This window comes from Eulemur rufifrons, chromosome 27, assembly GCF_041146395.1.
Source record: "Eulemur rufifrons isolate Redbay chromosome 27, OSU_ERuf_1, whole genome shotgun sequence".
NCBI lineage: Eukaryota > Metazoa > Chordata > Mammalia > Primates > Lemuridae > Eulemur > Eulemur rufifrons.
The window spans coordinates 9,609,339-9,626,438 of record NC_091009.1 but is presented as its reverse complement, the minus strand read 5'-3'; the positions used below and the strand labels follow the sequence as shown (position 1 = coordinate 9,626,438).

The 17,100-nt window shown below is 31.4% G+C and overlaps 1 protein-coding gene across 2 annotated transcripts in view; it reads right to left on the bottom strand.

Annotated features, from left to right (window-relative positions):
- Window positions 1-17,100, bottom strand: part of BRINP3 (BMP/retinoic acid inducible neural specific 3) — a 399,388-nt gene that overhangs the window by 183,168 nt on the left and 199,120 nt on the right. Inside the window, exon 3 of one of the 2 annotated variants that reach the window (XM_069459484.1) lies at window positions 14,387-14,577. The exons of the other annotated variant lie outside the window; for it this stretch is intronic. Within the exon in view, the coding sequence (XP_069315585.1) occupies window positions 14,387-14,577 (191 nt within the window). The remainder of the gene's footprint in view (window positions 1-14,386; window positions 14,578-17,100) is intronic. 2 annotated transcript variants of the gene reach the window in all.

Here is a 17,100-nt window from a genome sequence, read left to right as displayed (position 1 = left end):
AGAGTAAAAAAATATTTTGTAAAACATTTTGCAAATAAATTTAGGTGTCCCAAAACACCTCCTCAATAAATAAATAAATAAATAAACAGATACAAATGGTTTCACAAGGGAATTCTGTCAAAATTTTAAAGATCAAAAAATCTGATACTAGTGAAAATGTTTCCACAGAATATGAAGTGAAGGAAAACATCTAAGTTTATTTTTATAAACTGAGTGCAAAATTGACACAAATATTTGAAAAATATCACACATACACACACACAGCAAATACAATGGATAGTTTTACAATTTATGAAGTTTGATGCAAATTATAAGTAAAGCATTAGCAAAAAGCATCCAACAGTAAATTTTAAAAACTCATATTTCATGATCAAGTAGGATAATTCTAGCAGTGCAAGGATTGTTCAATATTAGGAAACCATTAATATAATTCAGCATATTAACATATCCAGAAAGAAAAATTCTGATCTCCATTAATTCTTAAAAGACACTTGATAAATAATTTTAGCTATTCCTGGATTAATTAGAAATTATTTATTTGTGGATAAATTAGGAATCAGTAGATAATTTTTAAAGAAATAAAATATATGATCCTCAGCCTAAAAGTCAGCATCTTACTTAATGGGTAAACCCAGGAGACATTCCTGTTAAAATCAGAATCAGACAAACATATCCACAATTGGCATCACTATTTAACAAGCCAAAAATATATTAAAGTGCAAATATAGAAAAGAATGAAATTTAGAGTAATAGTGTTAGAAAAAAAACACCAAAAACTATGTTTCTTTACAGACAATATAATTATACATGTGGAAAACTCAAAACAAGTAGACAAACTACTGCACATAGTAACAAAACTCAGTAAGATAGAAGCAAATAATAAACACATTATTAACTTAACAGACTGAAATATACAGATATTAACTAGATATAAATAATAATGGATTATGACACATGATTTACAACAGCATGAAAAATGTAAAACCTATATGAGCAAAAGTAAACCACTCTTGAAAGTTGCAAAAATAGACTTTGATATTAAACACTATGATTTTTTTCTTCTTGAGCAGTAATATTCAATATTAACATATACAATTTTTCTTAAGTTAATGTGTAACTTTAATGTAATTTGATTAAAAAAACAAACAGGTCATTTTTTTTTTTCCTAAAACTAGTCATGTCAATTTTAATTTTAAGTAGAAAAAAATAAGAAGCAAATAGCACCAGGAAAATTTTTGAAAAGAATAGACAAGAATGAGACCATCTTACCATATCTGAATGCGTATTATAAAATTTGTATAAATAAAACATTATAGTCAGCAATATGTTATTATATATTTTAAAATAACTAAAAGAGTGGAATTGGAATGTTCCTAACACAAAGAAATAAGTGCTTGAGGTGATGGATACTCCAATTACCTTAATTTGATTATTATACATTGTATGTCTGTATCAAAACATCACATGTATTGCATAGATACATACAACTATCATGTACCTATAGCAATTAAAAATAAAAAAAAGATAATATTGACACATGAATAAGCAGACAAATGGAACAGGAAAAAAAAATCCATAAAATAACGAGTGTACATGGAAACAGTAACATATAATAAAGATGAGATAATAATTCATTGGGGGAAGACAGACTTTTTACTAAGTGACATTGTGACACCTAAATAGCAGTTTGGAAAATAAAAGATATGATTCTATGCAATAAATTCCAAACAAAGTCGAGACACGAATATTTAATGAAATAAAACCATTCAAGTACTCGGGAAAAACTCAGTAAAACATAGAGTGAGAAAAGCATTAAAATTTAAAAATCCAAAAGTAATGAAATAAAGGATAAATGAATTAGACAAGGTAAAAATAGATTTTTTTTCCTAGAAGAAAAACATCATAAATAAAATGAAATGTGCATTGGCAAGGAATATTTAAAACTTATATAATAGGCAAAGGCTTAATTCCTCTAACATTCTAAGAGCTCCTAAAAATCAAGAAAAAGAAAAAAAAGATTCAGATAGAAAATAGAAAACAGAAAAAAAAAAGAGTATTCAGATAAGAAGAGACAAAAATAGCCCCTAAAATTTGAAAAGATAGTCAATCTAGGCCATGGTATGAGAAATGCAAATTAAAAATATATTGATATATAACTTTGCAATAACAGAATTTGACAAAACCTGAAGTTTGACAAAGCTGTTGGCAAACTGGAAATAAACAGTCCCTCTGATATATTGCTGATGGGATTGCAAAATGATATAACTCATATAGAGGGAAATTTGGCAATAGTTAGCAATAATCAACTCTGCAATCCCACTTTTAAGACTTTATCTCAAAGAAGCACAGGCTAAAATATGCAAAATGTTTCTTATTGTGGCATTATTAACATTTGAAAACAACACAACTGTCTATCATTAGGAATAAACTACAAACTATGTTATAACAATACAGTAGAATATTGTGCAGGTATAAGAAAGTAACAAGGTGAAATTCTACACACTGATATGATAAAAGGAACATGGATAAAAATATATTCCACAAAAGTTTTACTTTTTATGAGAAAGGAGAAAAATACAAATATATAGACATATATTTTTATTTTGAAAAAAAAAACAACAAACTTTGTAAGGATTAATCAAAACTCTTACAAATATTTACCTAAAAGGAAAGGAAGAGAACAAGATGGAGGAAGAAGAAAGTCTTTTTTTGGAAAGAAGACTTATCTGAATGTATCTTATTATGGAATTTAAGCACTGGAATCATTATACAAAAATTTTATTTATTTACAAAAATAAAATTAAATAAAATAGAAAAATCCATCCCTAAAAATTAAAAACACAAGCCAGTGTTACTAATTGTATATCAAGTGTGTAAAAGTAATTATTTTAAGTGACTGAAGAAAGAACAGTATTTTGAATGTAAGTCAATTTTTGGAAAATATTCTAAAGACAAATAAAAGTACAAGGAATCAAAAAATTCATGCTGTAATCTATTTGTGAGTAGTAGTAGTATGGTTTGTGTAGTATATGGTTACATATGAGTATATGGACATTTATTGTACAAGTCTCTCTACTTCACATATGTTTGAAAATTCATTTAAGAAAAAATCATGATGGCATGAGTGTTGGAGTGTTCACAACTCTCATTCAATATCTGGCCCAGATACTGAATATTTAATTAACATTTAAAATATATTAATTCATAATAAAAATATCCTTAAATAATTGTTAAGTTCATGACTAATATTATGGCTAAAATAAATTTCTAGATGATTCAGCAGTTCCCATATGATTCCATTTGGTAAATGCATCTAAAAATTTTGGAAAGGCATCCAAGTTCAGCCTTGCTGAATTCACCATGTTTTCTACAGATTCCTGTAATAGGAAGGAGGCTTACAGCTTATATTTTTAAAAAAATAGTATCTAACATCTTCTTCAGTTCAGTAATATATTAAATTCAATACATCGGTTCAATTGACTAATTGGACATTACTTTTGCCTTCTGAAGATGCAAGAAGGCCATTTAAATATGTGAAGACAGTCATTTTCAGTAAGTCTCCCTTTGTCTAGCAGTGAATTTTCCCATTACTGGAGGTGTTCAAACATTAATTGAAAAACTATATGTCGTTGAGCAGAAGAGATAATTAGACCACTAGAAGAGATTCTTTCACTGGATTATGAGGTCCTGGAAGACAGAGAAATGTAGAATTAGTTATTATAGTTTGGATGTAAGTGTACCAACTTTTACTGTCAAACAGATTTGGGATCTAATGCTGGTTTCAGTTTAGTAACTGAATTATCTTGAATGATTCTTAAGACTCAGTTACCTCTTATGCAACATGAGGATAGTAAATCTTTCTCAAAGAGCAGCTGTAAGCATGAAACAGATATCTGTATAGGGTTTAGAATATAACTAGAATACAGTAAGAATTCGAAGTTGTTAATATGCTATTATTCTCTTTTGTTATTAAACACAATTCTTTAGAACTGCATAAAGCACATTCCATAACTTGACATTTCTAGTAATTTTAGCTATTTTATCTTACTTGTGATAAATGGAAGCTTGCTCTACTTCTTTTACAAAGTCATTAATTCTGCCCTCCAGTCTGTAATCATATACAGAAAGTAAACATCTCACAAAATAGTCCTTTAAATACTATATCTCTGCCTATGTCTTTGCTGTTCATGTGAAGTAGTCCACATCCTTAATTTCTTTTTAATAGGACTTCAGTTGAGTTATATGTCATCCCCCAAAAGAGGAGCAGCATATGTTTATTTTTGAATTAAAACTGAATTTAAGAATCTTTTACAAATATTAGATTATCCCATGACACAACTGGAAAATGACACATAACAAAAACTAGGGATCACCATTTTCAAATGGTCCTCACTGTAACAATATGAATGACAAAGCAAATACTAACATATGTTTAAGCAATCAAAGATGAAAATAGGAAATGGTGGTCTAAAATCATCATCATGAATAAAAGTGATTTTCATTATGTATGAGAGATTAAAAAAAAATTTCCTTTGTTTTTCAAAGCATCTACATTTGCTTGTGAGTACAGGTTTATATGTTTTCCTACTTCTACCCTGAAGAATAAATATGTATTTCAGACAATAAGAAAAATAAAATGAAAAAAAATGCTGTATTTTATAATATTTTATTACTGATTTTATTGTTTATTTTTTAAAAATTTGGTGGAATTGAATTAAAACATTCTGAAGGCAATATTATAGAATGACAGAAAAGAAAACCTGGGGTTTATAGTCAGGTACATAAAGGCAAATCCTGATAGTACTCCATCCCTCTCCACCATGACTGTGGGACTTAACGTAATGTTACACGTGCTGTTGGCATTCCCATCTCTAAAACAGCAACTACTTCAAAAGAATAAACAATATAACTCAACTGTTTCAAAAGAATAAACAATATAACTTCTCTATAGTGCCTGCAAAACACATGCTTTGTGAACAATAATAAATGCTGTTTTCTCCTCTTTTCCTTTGTTATTAAGACCTAACTGTAAATGAGGAGGTTGTAAATTTTCATAAGCTAGAATTTCATAGATACTGAATTTCACTACAGGAACCTGGACTCAGTCAAAATTGCTTTCTAGAGGATCTTGTAATCAAAATATATGGCATTATTAAAAATAGCAGTGGGTTATTGTTTCCAATAGCCTGTTAAAGAGAATCCATTCATGAATTGCTCATGGTTCTTCTTTACATTGAACTATTACTCATGTATGCAAAACTTCCCCTGCAGTGAAGCAGGAGAGGCAACTTAAATCTGCAGTTTAAATTATCTTAATTGTTGTTTTATGAATGCCCTGTTTTAAACCTTTACTTATGATACAACAGACCAGAAAACTCTTTGATGTAAGCTGTTTACTTTGTGCTAACTTTCAATTTTTATAAATCATGAATTGTTAAATATCCAAGATATTGTGACAAAGCCACTCACTCTACATGGAGAATATGACTTTCTTCCAAGACATCTGTTTCTTTCTTTCCCTTTTTTTATTGTACACAAGGACCAAGTTTTTGTGATGTTTATATTCTTTATATTCTTTGAGATTTTTACAATCTTGAGAAAGGTAAGAAAGAGGATTCAATTTTCAACTTTTACTGTAAATTCCCCTGGAAGTATTCAATAATAAAGTTCACCAGATTTCTGTGTAAATGAGAGGCAATAATCAGATTTGACAACTAAAATGGTATTATTCAATCAACTAAAAAATTGTGTTCAAAAGTCATTTATGTTCATTTTTTTAAACCAGCTGTAGCTCATAAGCATGACATGGGTTCCAAAGGACATACACACATTTTGTAAAAACTAAATGTGATTTTGAAACTGATTCAACATTCTGAGTCTGTTAGAAAGTGAAAAGGATTAATGACTATGGATATAAAAAGATGTGATTATTCCACACAGAAATCATGCAGCTGTGTCTTGTACAACTAAAATTTTGTGGTGGTTTATGGACATTAAAAACACATATTGAAGGATGCTTTCGCAGAGAATGAGAAACAGAGGACAATAAAACAAACAAACAAAAATCACCACTTTAATGTTATATCATGATTGGCTCACAGAATTAGACACATTTGGTATGCTTTGGCCCTTACAATTATGTGTTTTCATGTCCTGATCTTCAAATCATCTCTGTTGGTTCCATGAGGAATAGAAATAAAAGAACTTTCACACCATTTATTTTTCACTTGGATTTTCTCAATTTGCAATCTCGTAGCTATAGCTATTAAGGACAGGAGTATTGATAATACTCTCAAGATGTTGGAACAAAAACAATGGATAGGACAATGATTAAAAGAATCCCAGGGTTAATTCAATAATGATGATATGGCAGGTTGTATTACTTTTTGCAATTACTTACTGTACCATTATTAATGCAAACATACATACAAGGATTAATGTTCCCTTGTAGGGAAGAACTATGAGCGTACATGCTGTATTCTCTTTATTACGGTATGGGAAGGGAGAGTGCTTTGATCAGCAGTGAAAACCAAGTGAGCCAGATGTATGCCATGGTCTAGTACAAGTTTGGAGAGGCATCACAAAGTTACATCTGCTCTCTTGCTTGTTCTGTTTGCCAGGGGGAAGGCGTGTTCCAAAGGGAGCCTTCTCTTTCAGCGTGGATTCCAGAATGAGGAGACACACAGGACAGAATCACAGTGTGCTCACAGCCAACATATAATATTAGTGAGAAACAACCGTTATTGTCATAATCCACTGAGATTTGTGATTATTTTTCTTTTTTCTACTCCAATGAAGCTGATTCTTAATTCTTATGGGTTGGCTGTATTTTATTATTTTATTTTATTTTATGATTGTTACTGCCCTTAGGTTAGTCTATTGACCTATAATCTATACATTACACCCAGGAAAAAAAAAACAAAAAAAACAAAAAAACAAAAAAACGTGCATTTGTGCAGATGCCTTCCTGGTTGTTCAGCTTTGTTACACTTAAAGATCTTATTATGAATGCCTGTTTTGCTTTGTGTGGGTTTTACTTATTAAAAATTACTACATGAGTAGAAATCCTTCTCACAGGAATAAACACTGCAAACATGTTTTAAATGTAATTATTTGTTGGTTTTTACTTTTGATGTAACATTTTATCCCGAAAATTTTTTCCAATTTTTGGTAATGAAAAGCCAAATTATTCCTTGTGCTAAAGTTTGTTTTTGTTGTCCTTTTGTAATCATATTCAGTTTGCAGTTTAACTTTGCTTCACTACTTATGGCCATCCTTCTTTAGCTCAACATGTGAAGGGTACACAGCCTGGTAACATTTATCTACTAATCTACTAATACAGTGTTGTTGAAAGAAAAGAGGACAGTATGTCAGAAACAGGCATAAAAAACTTAGAAAAATAGGCTTCTGGCAAGAGGAAGAAACAAATATATTAGGATAGTTTAAATAAAAAGACATTTTGGCTGTTGGCATCTGGAAGATCTTATGGAAAGAAAAGAGCTGACCTTATATTGCTTTGACAAAAAATTATATTTTGGAAAGCATTCTCAAGTAAAGCAACTGACCTTATAATTATTAACAGTTACCCCCAAGCAAAGACTATAAATTTACAAAACAAAATTGCACAGATACCATAATATTCCCTATAATAGTGTAATGACATTAAAGAAATGGAACTGGAAATAAATATTTCGAAGGTTAGGTGGCAATGAACCTATCCTGAGTGAAGTGCAATTAAGTTACTTCTAATTTTGGAGCTGTTTACAACGCTGCAATGAGTATTTTTGAACATTTTTGGTATGTATAATTACAAAGTCCTGCTATTATTTATATAAGATTAATTCTCAGAAGTGAGATTTCTGGAACAGGTGAGTGTACTTTAAATTTATATAGATACTTTAAACAGTGCTGTTCAGACTTAATGTGCATATAAATCACCTGGAGAACTTGTTAAAATGTAGATTTTGATTCATTAATCTGGGATGGAATCTGAGATTCTGCGTTTCTAAAAAGCTCCAAGGTGATGCTGATCTGTTGGTCCATGGACCACACTCGAGCAATGAGGCTCTAAACCACAGTATAATTTATTACCATGTTAAATGTCTGCCTTTCTTAGTGACCTGAGTGTTCTTTTAAGGAAGATCTTAGGTCTTTTGCACTGTCATAGGTAACTTAGTACATATTTGTCAAAAACTAGACAGGTGATTTATCTACCTTATCAACATGCTATTTAAAAGAACAAGAAAAAGTACAGTCAAATTTCCAATATATTATAACTTAACATTTATCTTTTGCCTTGGTTTCCAGGAACATTATTATTAAGATCAACTAGCATATCAATTTTAATCTCTTGTTCTTCTTCTTTTAATTTTTATTATTTACCTAAATAATTTTAAAAATTTTGGCAAATAACTGCCTTCTAAACTATTAATAATTAATTAATGATATTGCTTTAACTTCAGATTTTTTATTTCCTATACCAATGGAACATGAGAGAGAGAGAAAGAAAGAGAAAGAGCGAGGGAGAGAGAGAAAGAGACAGAGAGAGAAAGAGAGAGAACTGATATAGTTGATCTTAAGAAATAGAAATATGATAGTTCCTTTTCCCCTTCAGTGTCATTTATTTTGATAATTTCCTGGGATAGGAAGCTTTGAAACATAATTCTTTTCCTTTCTTTCCATTCTTTTTCTTAAAATAGACTATGTATTCTAATAGAGGAAGTAATTCCATGCATTTAAAGTGATTATTCATATTTCCTTAAAAAATAAATTTTACATATATTTGGTGGATTCACTTATTATGTTATAGTTAAACTGAAGTAAAAGGAATTTGTAGTTCCTGAGAAAAGACCAAGTGAAAATGAGAACAACAGCTGTTAATTGATTTTGAAAGAAGGTGGTATATGACATAGAATTAACAACTAACTGTGGATACTTTATGCAGAACGTAATTCACATACAGAAAAGTGAGAATTGACTATTTCTGAAATTAAATGAGAATATTCAGAATTCTCATACCTACAGGGATGCAAGGAAATAGAAAAAAACTCTAATTGATTTTTTGTCCATATTGTATCTTAATGTCTAACTTCTGACTTCTATCTTTCATGAGATACACAAATAATATTTCATTAAACTTTTGCAGTAAATGAACTACTTTGATGCATAGTTACTTATACCCTATGTGGTCGTTGAGGTACATACATTATTTTAAATAAGTATTCTAGTAAGTTAATACTATCTGGACATCTATCGTGCATTTTTTTTCATTGGAACAGTGAAGAAAATATTTTCTGTATTTATCCAAAATTAAATATGTGAAAAATTGCCTAAGTTTAGCCATATAATAACCAGAAGATGTGTTATCTGAAGTAGTACTTTCAGAGAAAAAAAAATTTCAAAACAGATTTGCAAATGAAAATATTTTCTGTATTTATCCAAAATTAAATATATGAAAAATTGCTCAAGTTTAGCCATTTAGTAACCAGAAGATGTATTATCTGAAGTAGCACTTTCAGAAAAATATTTTTAAAACAGCCTTGCAAATGAAAACAAAAAAAATATATGGTACCTGGGCTAAAAAATTAATTATAGCTTTTAAAACTGTGCAAGTGCAAACAGCAGTCAGGCCTCAGTGTTTCTGACTCTGCCCACAGTCTCAGTGAGTTAACAGAAAGGCTTAGTGTAGGGAAGGGGCAGCTGTGGAGAACCCGGCTGCTCTCCCTTCCTCCCCAGGCTGTGCTGTTCAGGGAGACCACACACTTTGGTCTGCTCCCCTCTGCCTGAGACACAAGAGAGGCAAGAATGATCCAAGAGGGACACACAGCTCCCCAGGGATACTATGATGTGTGTATAAATCTATGTAATTATGGATATGAGGACCAGGGTGCATTTAAAATTACCATAAATATTTGTTATAACATTTTAACAACAATTTCAATGAACATTTTTTCTTTTCATCTTCCTTGGTCCTTTGTGTTTCTAAAATTGATCCAGAACTCAGATCTGGCACTTTTCAGAGGGACACTGTGCCTCCCTGTTATTAATGCCCAGCAATTTTCTTTTTTTTTCTTTTTTTTTTTTTTTTTTGAGACAGAGTCTCACTCTGTTGCCCGGGCTAGAGTGAGTGCCGTGGCGTCAGCCTAGCTCACAGCAACCTCAAACTCCTGGGCTCAAGCGATCCTCCTGCCTCAGCCTCCCGAGTAGCTGGGACTACAGGCATGCGCCACCATGCCCGGCTAATTTTTTGTATATATATATTTTAGTTGTCCATATAATTTCTTTCTATTTTTAGTAGAGACGGGGTCTCACTCTTGCTCAGGCTGGTCTCGAACTCCTGACCTCGAGCGATCCACCCGCCTCGGCCTCCCAGAGTGCTAGGATTACAGGCGTGAGCCACCGCACCCGGCCGATGCCCAGCAATTTTAATGTCATCTTCCTCCTGCCCCACATTCACTCATTTTCTTTTCTATTTCTATATTCAGTACACAAATACACTTTTATTTCAGTGTTTGTCATATATTGTATTATAATGAAATATATTACAAAAACAGTCATGAAATATATTCCATAGCTAGAAATCAATATATCCCAGGAGTGCAATCTTTTTCAAGATTGATTCTCTAAATTGAGTAGCTTATTTTATATATTTAAACAGTGATGGAGTTTAGACATCATTATCCAAAATAGAAGCAAGCTGAATTACTATATTGATAAGTAGTCTGGAAGCTATAAAATGAAATAAATGGCGAAAATGATATATATTGAAGAAGGTTTTTTATAATTTATTTTTCCCTATAGGAAGATAATTCAATCACTGGCTTTATCTATCATAAAATATTCCATTAAATGCTTCAAATATGCTATCCCCAGTTTTATGCATAAGTCAATAATATACTAAATAACTCTTTGGGAAGAATCCATTTTTCATTTATTTTCTTTTTATCACTTTAATACTGATAGTATTTTATACTCAACTTGTTTTGAAAAATATTCAAATTTAGTTAAATATTTAGATACTTAAGGAGTATCTAGTTATAAAATAACTTTTGTTTGAAAGGTTTCCTTATATATGTGACACCTTCAATGTGCTAGCATTATAGTTAGTCCTTGGTCTTAGTCAACTGAGGTGAGAGAGAGGGAGGAGGGAGAATTAATTTAAGGTAAATATCTAATCTCAATTTTTTTTTAAACTAATCTAATTTTTTTAACTAATCTCAATTTTTTTTTAAATGGAGTAATACAATTTCATATTCAATCAGGTAAAACATATGAAGGTAAAATGATATGCTTACAATAATAAAGACGTTTTAATGTAATTAAAATAGCAATAACTTAAAAATATCCTGAGATCATGCCTAGTATACAATTTAATTGCAGATAGTTTATATCCTTAAGCTACTAAAATAATGGCATGCATTTTAACTAAATTATTGGCATTACCTAATAGGGATTCCTGAAGGAAATAAAGAGACATTTAAAGAAGTAAAATAATTCCAATAGAAAATATTATGAACATTAAATGCATGGACTACTCAGAGACCGAAAGATGAGTGATGATATTAATTCCACCCTCCCCCTGCTTTAAGAAAATGCTTTAACAAGACTTTTTAAATAATTGCAGTAAAACAATTTTGAGAAAGCACATTGCCCTGATTGGAATGGTCAACACAAAGAAGTGATTAATCCCTTAAGTTTTTGATCATGGTTTATAAAATAAACAAAAAACATACAAAACAAAAACTAATCTTAGGACCAAAATGTGGCATTCATAGTACGGAAACAATAAAATAATTAAAACAAAAAGTCACCACAATTTTGGTACTAAGGAAGAAAAATATCCACGGGAACCATTTGTATGTTCTGATTTCTTCTCTTTGGTTTTTTTCTCTGTTTCTTCCTTCCTTTCTTATCTGGAAAAATATATTTTAATGTTCTCAGGTTCTTACAGCTGTTTCAAATTGTTGAATCAATGATAATGAATATTGTTTAAAATTACTGAACTTTTTAAGAGAAGTTATATAAATAAATAAGTTTCACCTTTCAGATTTTATTACATTAATACTAATTGACATTACTAAGCCAAATAGACACAGATTTCACAGAATGTTGTCACAATTACTGAAATGTTTTATAAATATTTGGCTATCTATGCCTCTGTAACAAAAATAATTTAAATGCATGACGTTTAAATTATGCCACACACTATGCTCAGGACATTTTTCTACATTTATAGTAATCTTCTCATGCTGCTGTTATATGACTGTTTTTCTCCCCTTTTCCACTAAAAGAAACTACAATTCAGAGAAGTTACTTGATAGTTTTTAAAGTTTCACTGTTGGCAAAATGGGGCGCCTATCAGGATTCAACAGCAGGTTTGTCCGATCTCTTTATCTACTTATCACACTATTTCTCATTTGTGAATGAAGGTAATGGAGAAATAGTGTTTCCTTACCTTTCCTTTTCTTACCTTGCCTTTTCTTTCTGACTGAACCACCTATACCTTACACCTTTAATTCTGTAAGGTTCATGGCAAACTTAGTTTCCTAAATGTGCTCAGGGATCTAATCTACCTCTTTTCCAACCTGCCCACGCTTGCTCATCTACTCTTGCTTGGTTATTGATTTTCTCCAATTCTGAATCTTTATTTGTGAAACTGACCCATTTTGGGTTTCTGGATTTGCTGCTTTCATTTGTTATTCTCCCTTAATTATACCTCAATTATTTTCTGTATACATTATAAGCTTTTACATTTATCTAGTGAACTGGACAACCTCAGTCTCCTAACAATGTGTAGTTTCACTTATTTATTCATTTAACGTATAATTAATGAGAATCTACTACATACCAAGTGTTCCTATAGCCATGGGGATAAAGTGGTGATAAATACAGTCTAGGTTCCTATTTTCAAGAAAATATGCAGGAATGACAGATAATAAACCAGTAGACAAATCAATAAAGTATTTTCACATCATAACACTAAATACTATAAAGAATTCTAAGTAAGACCATGAAATAGTAGAGAACAATGGGATTCACAGGACACTACCCCTGAAAGAGTGGTCAGGGAGGGTCTTTTTGAGAAAGTAACATTTGGGTAGAAACATGTGATGGTTACTGTGCTTGGAAAATAGAGCACGAGGAAGAGAGAGATGAGGAGAGGTCTGAGATAAAAACCAGCATCAGATCATTGACATGGGCTTGAAAAACCACAGGAAGATGTTTAGATGTTATTTTAAGTGGCCTGTTCTAGGTTTCAATAAGAAGAGTGACTATGATCTGACTCAAGTTTTAAGAAGATCTACGTGGATGATGGACCATAGGAGTGTTGCAGGAGAAAAAATGATGGAGACTTGGTCTAGGGACACTGTAGAGAAACCAGGAAGGAGTTTGATGTGGGATATATTCTGGAGTAATAACCTCATATGACTTGCTGACAGACTGGACTGGCAGCCAAAGGAAAGACAAGACTCATACTTTAAGACTAAGAAATGAAGAGCAAGTTCTTTCACGACACGGTGCCATTGGTGTGAATCAGCCTGTCTTTGGTAAACTTACTGAGAAACTGACAAGGAAGCAGGGACTCACTGCTCTCATGGCTTTTCTATCCAATTTTATTTAATGCTCTTCCTTATAGGAAAGAGTAACACCCATTTTTAAATAGAATACTTTGATATTATTTGAAGTGATACACAAAGTTAAATATATAGAATTTTGGAATATTTTTAAATTTTGGCAACATATCCTATTTTACTTATTACACATTATATCCTCAAATGTCATTTAAGTGTATTCAAAATGTTGAATCATACATCACCATAATAAATCCATATTTAAAAATATTATGCAATAACTTTCTTAACTTTTACAATTGTATAACTTGGTTGAGAAAATGACATGGTTAATCTCTGCTTTTATATTAGGCATCATAATTGATATTTATCATTTTTCCATGCCATATATCAATCACAATCAGAAATAGTTAAAAAGTGCTAAAAAATGTAATTGTAGATCTTTAACATTTACTCTAGGAAATCCTTCCTGTTCTCTGTAACCAGAAGTGATGACTCCCACCTGTGATTGAATATTGGTCATATATTTTTAACAAAATTTTTCATATCATCTTATAGAGTATAAAAACTATTCATATATATATAATTAGATTATTAATAGCTTCCAGGCAGAGACAAAGTAATATTCATCTATCTCATGATTGTGAACACTGTATAAGACATTTAATAATCACTCAATATATGTGTTAGGTAAGTGAATGAATGAATTCTACAACTATTCAAACTGCAGGTATCTGGATTAATTGACACTTCTATGATTTATATAGGCTTATGCACAAGCACACACAGGTACAAATATTTTCAAAGAGCCATACCTCCCAGAGTAGCAGATAGCAAGAAATGTGTCCCATATTTCTTGATAAGGTTTTCTGTGATTTGCTGAAGGGTGGGTCGACGTCCCAAAAGTCTTATGTTGCGGAAGAATTCAGGGGCAAGAGGCAGAGGGGAGCCAAGGAAATTTCTTCTCTCAACTGCAAGGTTATTTACTTTCCAGCGGCCAAACTCCCTGAAAAGCAAATTTATTTTATTTATAAATGCATAATCTATCTGAATGTTTTCATTTGAAAAGTTCACTCGGTAGTTTAGCTGGGGTCACTATATTACAATGCCTCCTGCTTGTAATAATATGTCATGTGCTATGAGTAGGAGAAGCAATATTTATAATTTATTTAACTGGAGTGAATACTCTAAAACCAAGACATGTAGAGAAAAAAATTATCCAGTTAAAGTGAACGGCTTCCACTGATTTTTTTTTTCCCAAGGAAAGATGTATTCATAAAAAAGGATTTCATTATACACAGAATATGAATGTAGAGTTACTAAAGAAAAACTAGGGTAATATTTTATCATTTTCTAAGGAAAATTGAAAAAAGAGAATGAATTTATTTTCATTACTCTGATGATTCCTCTCTATGCACTTTAGAGTGGGAATTTACAATACCTCAGGGATATCATGGAGCTGCAGAAGAAATTTAAAAACATGATCAAAGAGAAATTGTTTTTTGTTTTGTTTTTCTTTACAATAATCATTGTTTACAACATATTCGGAAACCCCTATTCTACTTGATTATCAGTTTCTCAATATGCAAAATGACTACAGATGGATTTGGCCAAAGTAGAAAAATAACTGATGTGGATATAAATGATTTGAACATTTTCCAAAAAAAGGATTTATACCTTTCCATTGAGTTAAAAATCAACCTAAAATACTTTAGAAAACAAATCTTGTGAACTGGATCGCCTGATAACAACTATTCAGATTTTTTTTCTGAAAGGTTGTCTAATAAAAAATCTCAAATATCTCCCACAAAGAGAACATCTTTTACTAAACTTAATATGCCCAGGTGTGTTATTAACTCAATTAATATTTATCAAATAACATGTTGATTAATACTTGGATGCATATGTGCCACCTTTATTTGTATCTGCGCCCTCAGCGAAGGCTGGCAATGCGCCAGGCACGGTGCATGACAAGGGACACATCTGTGAACAAGAACCCTGCTGCTCATTTCCAAATGGAGTTCACTTGCTAGAGGAAGTTTTAAGAATAAGTAAAACAAATAAAGATTTAAAATTAAATTTCAAAAAAATCAAGATTCTGGTAAGTACTGAGAGCTACATGGACAGCCTGCCGTCATCGGGGAAAGAACTACGGGCAACGTAGCCCTGTGTTTATATTGCGTGGCCAGGAAGGGCAAATCTGCAGAGGCAATATTTAGACAGTATATAAAGAAAAAAAAAAAGTTGCTAGGTGGAGAGAATAAGGGAAAAGATTTGCACAGAAAAATGAGGAACAGAGACTGGACTTATTATAATGTTTCCTCAAAAGAGAGTAAGAATGTCTCAGTTATATTTTCAAATCTAGGTTTACATCAGTAATTTTTTGCGTCATTCCTTTCTAAACGAAATTTACCTGAATCTTATTTGTACCTGAATCATGTATCTATTGTATGTAAATAAAAATTCAAATATTAAAAAAGAGGCCGGGCGCGGTGGCTCACGCCTGTAATCCTAGCACTCTGGGAGGCCGAGGTGGGCGGATCGTTTGAGCTCAGGAGTTCGAGACCAGCCTGAGCAAGAGCGAGACCCCATCTCTACTAAAAATAGAAAGAAATTATATGGACAGCTAAAAATATATATAGAAAAAATTAGCCGGGCATGGTGGTGCATGCCTGTAGTCCCAGCTACTCGGGAGGCTGAGACAGGAGGATCGCTTGAGCTCAGGAGTTTGAGGTTGCTGTGAGCTAGGCTGACGCCACGGCACTCACTCTAGCCTGGGCAACAGAGTGAGACTCTGTCTCAAAAAAAAAAAAAAAAAAAAACAAATATTAAAAAAGAGACCATTTGAAATAAAATATTTAAGTTCTAGTATCTGGTGATATATCTCAGGCTATATAGTAATATAATCCCTCTAAGAAGTTATTTATTAGACCATAATCAAAATAATAGTTGCTTATTAATTATAAAATTTATAGGCTTATCCTCAAACATTTATTTTTTTTAGTCTCTTGAAAAGAGTTATAATTTTATCACAGGTTGGTAACATATAACTTGACCCTAAAATTGCAGCGTATTTTTTTCAATGGTTTTAAGTGCTAAATTAGTTAACTCAAATGTATGTATACATAGATTAAGATGCAAGCTAATTGAATTAATTGTACTAAAAAACCCCCAAGATGATTGATTGATTTAATGGTGATATTTTATATCCTTTCCAAAATGCTGAGCGTTTCTTAGTATATGACTGAGAGTAAATACATGATAGAAGAGTGCAATTCTAATCTTCCTTATGTTTGTTAACAATTAGTAAATACACAAATACAAATCCATGATCTATTCTAAACTGAAGTATTTATGACTTCATTTATTTTGTTCCTCTTAAATGTGACAAAGAACAGACATAACACAAATAAGCTAAAACAAATTTATGCCATTTTTTCAAATCAGTTTATGATGCTTTATAGCACTGGTTACAGAATAAGCTATTCCAAGAAAATTTATTGCCTACTATTTATTGTCTGTTATAATT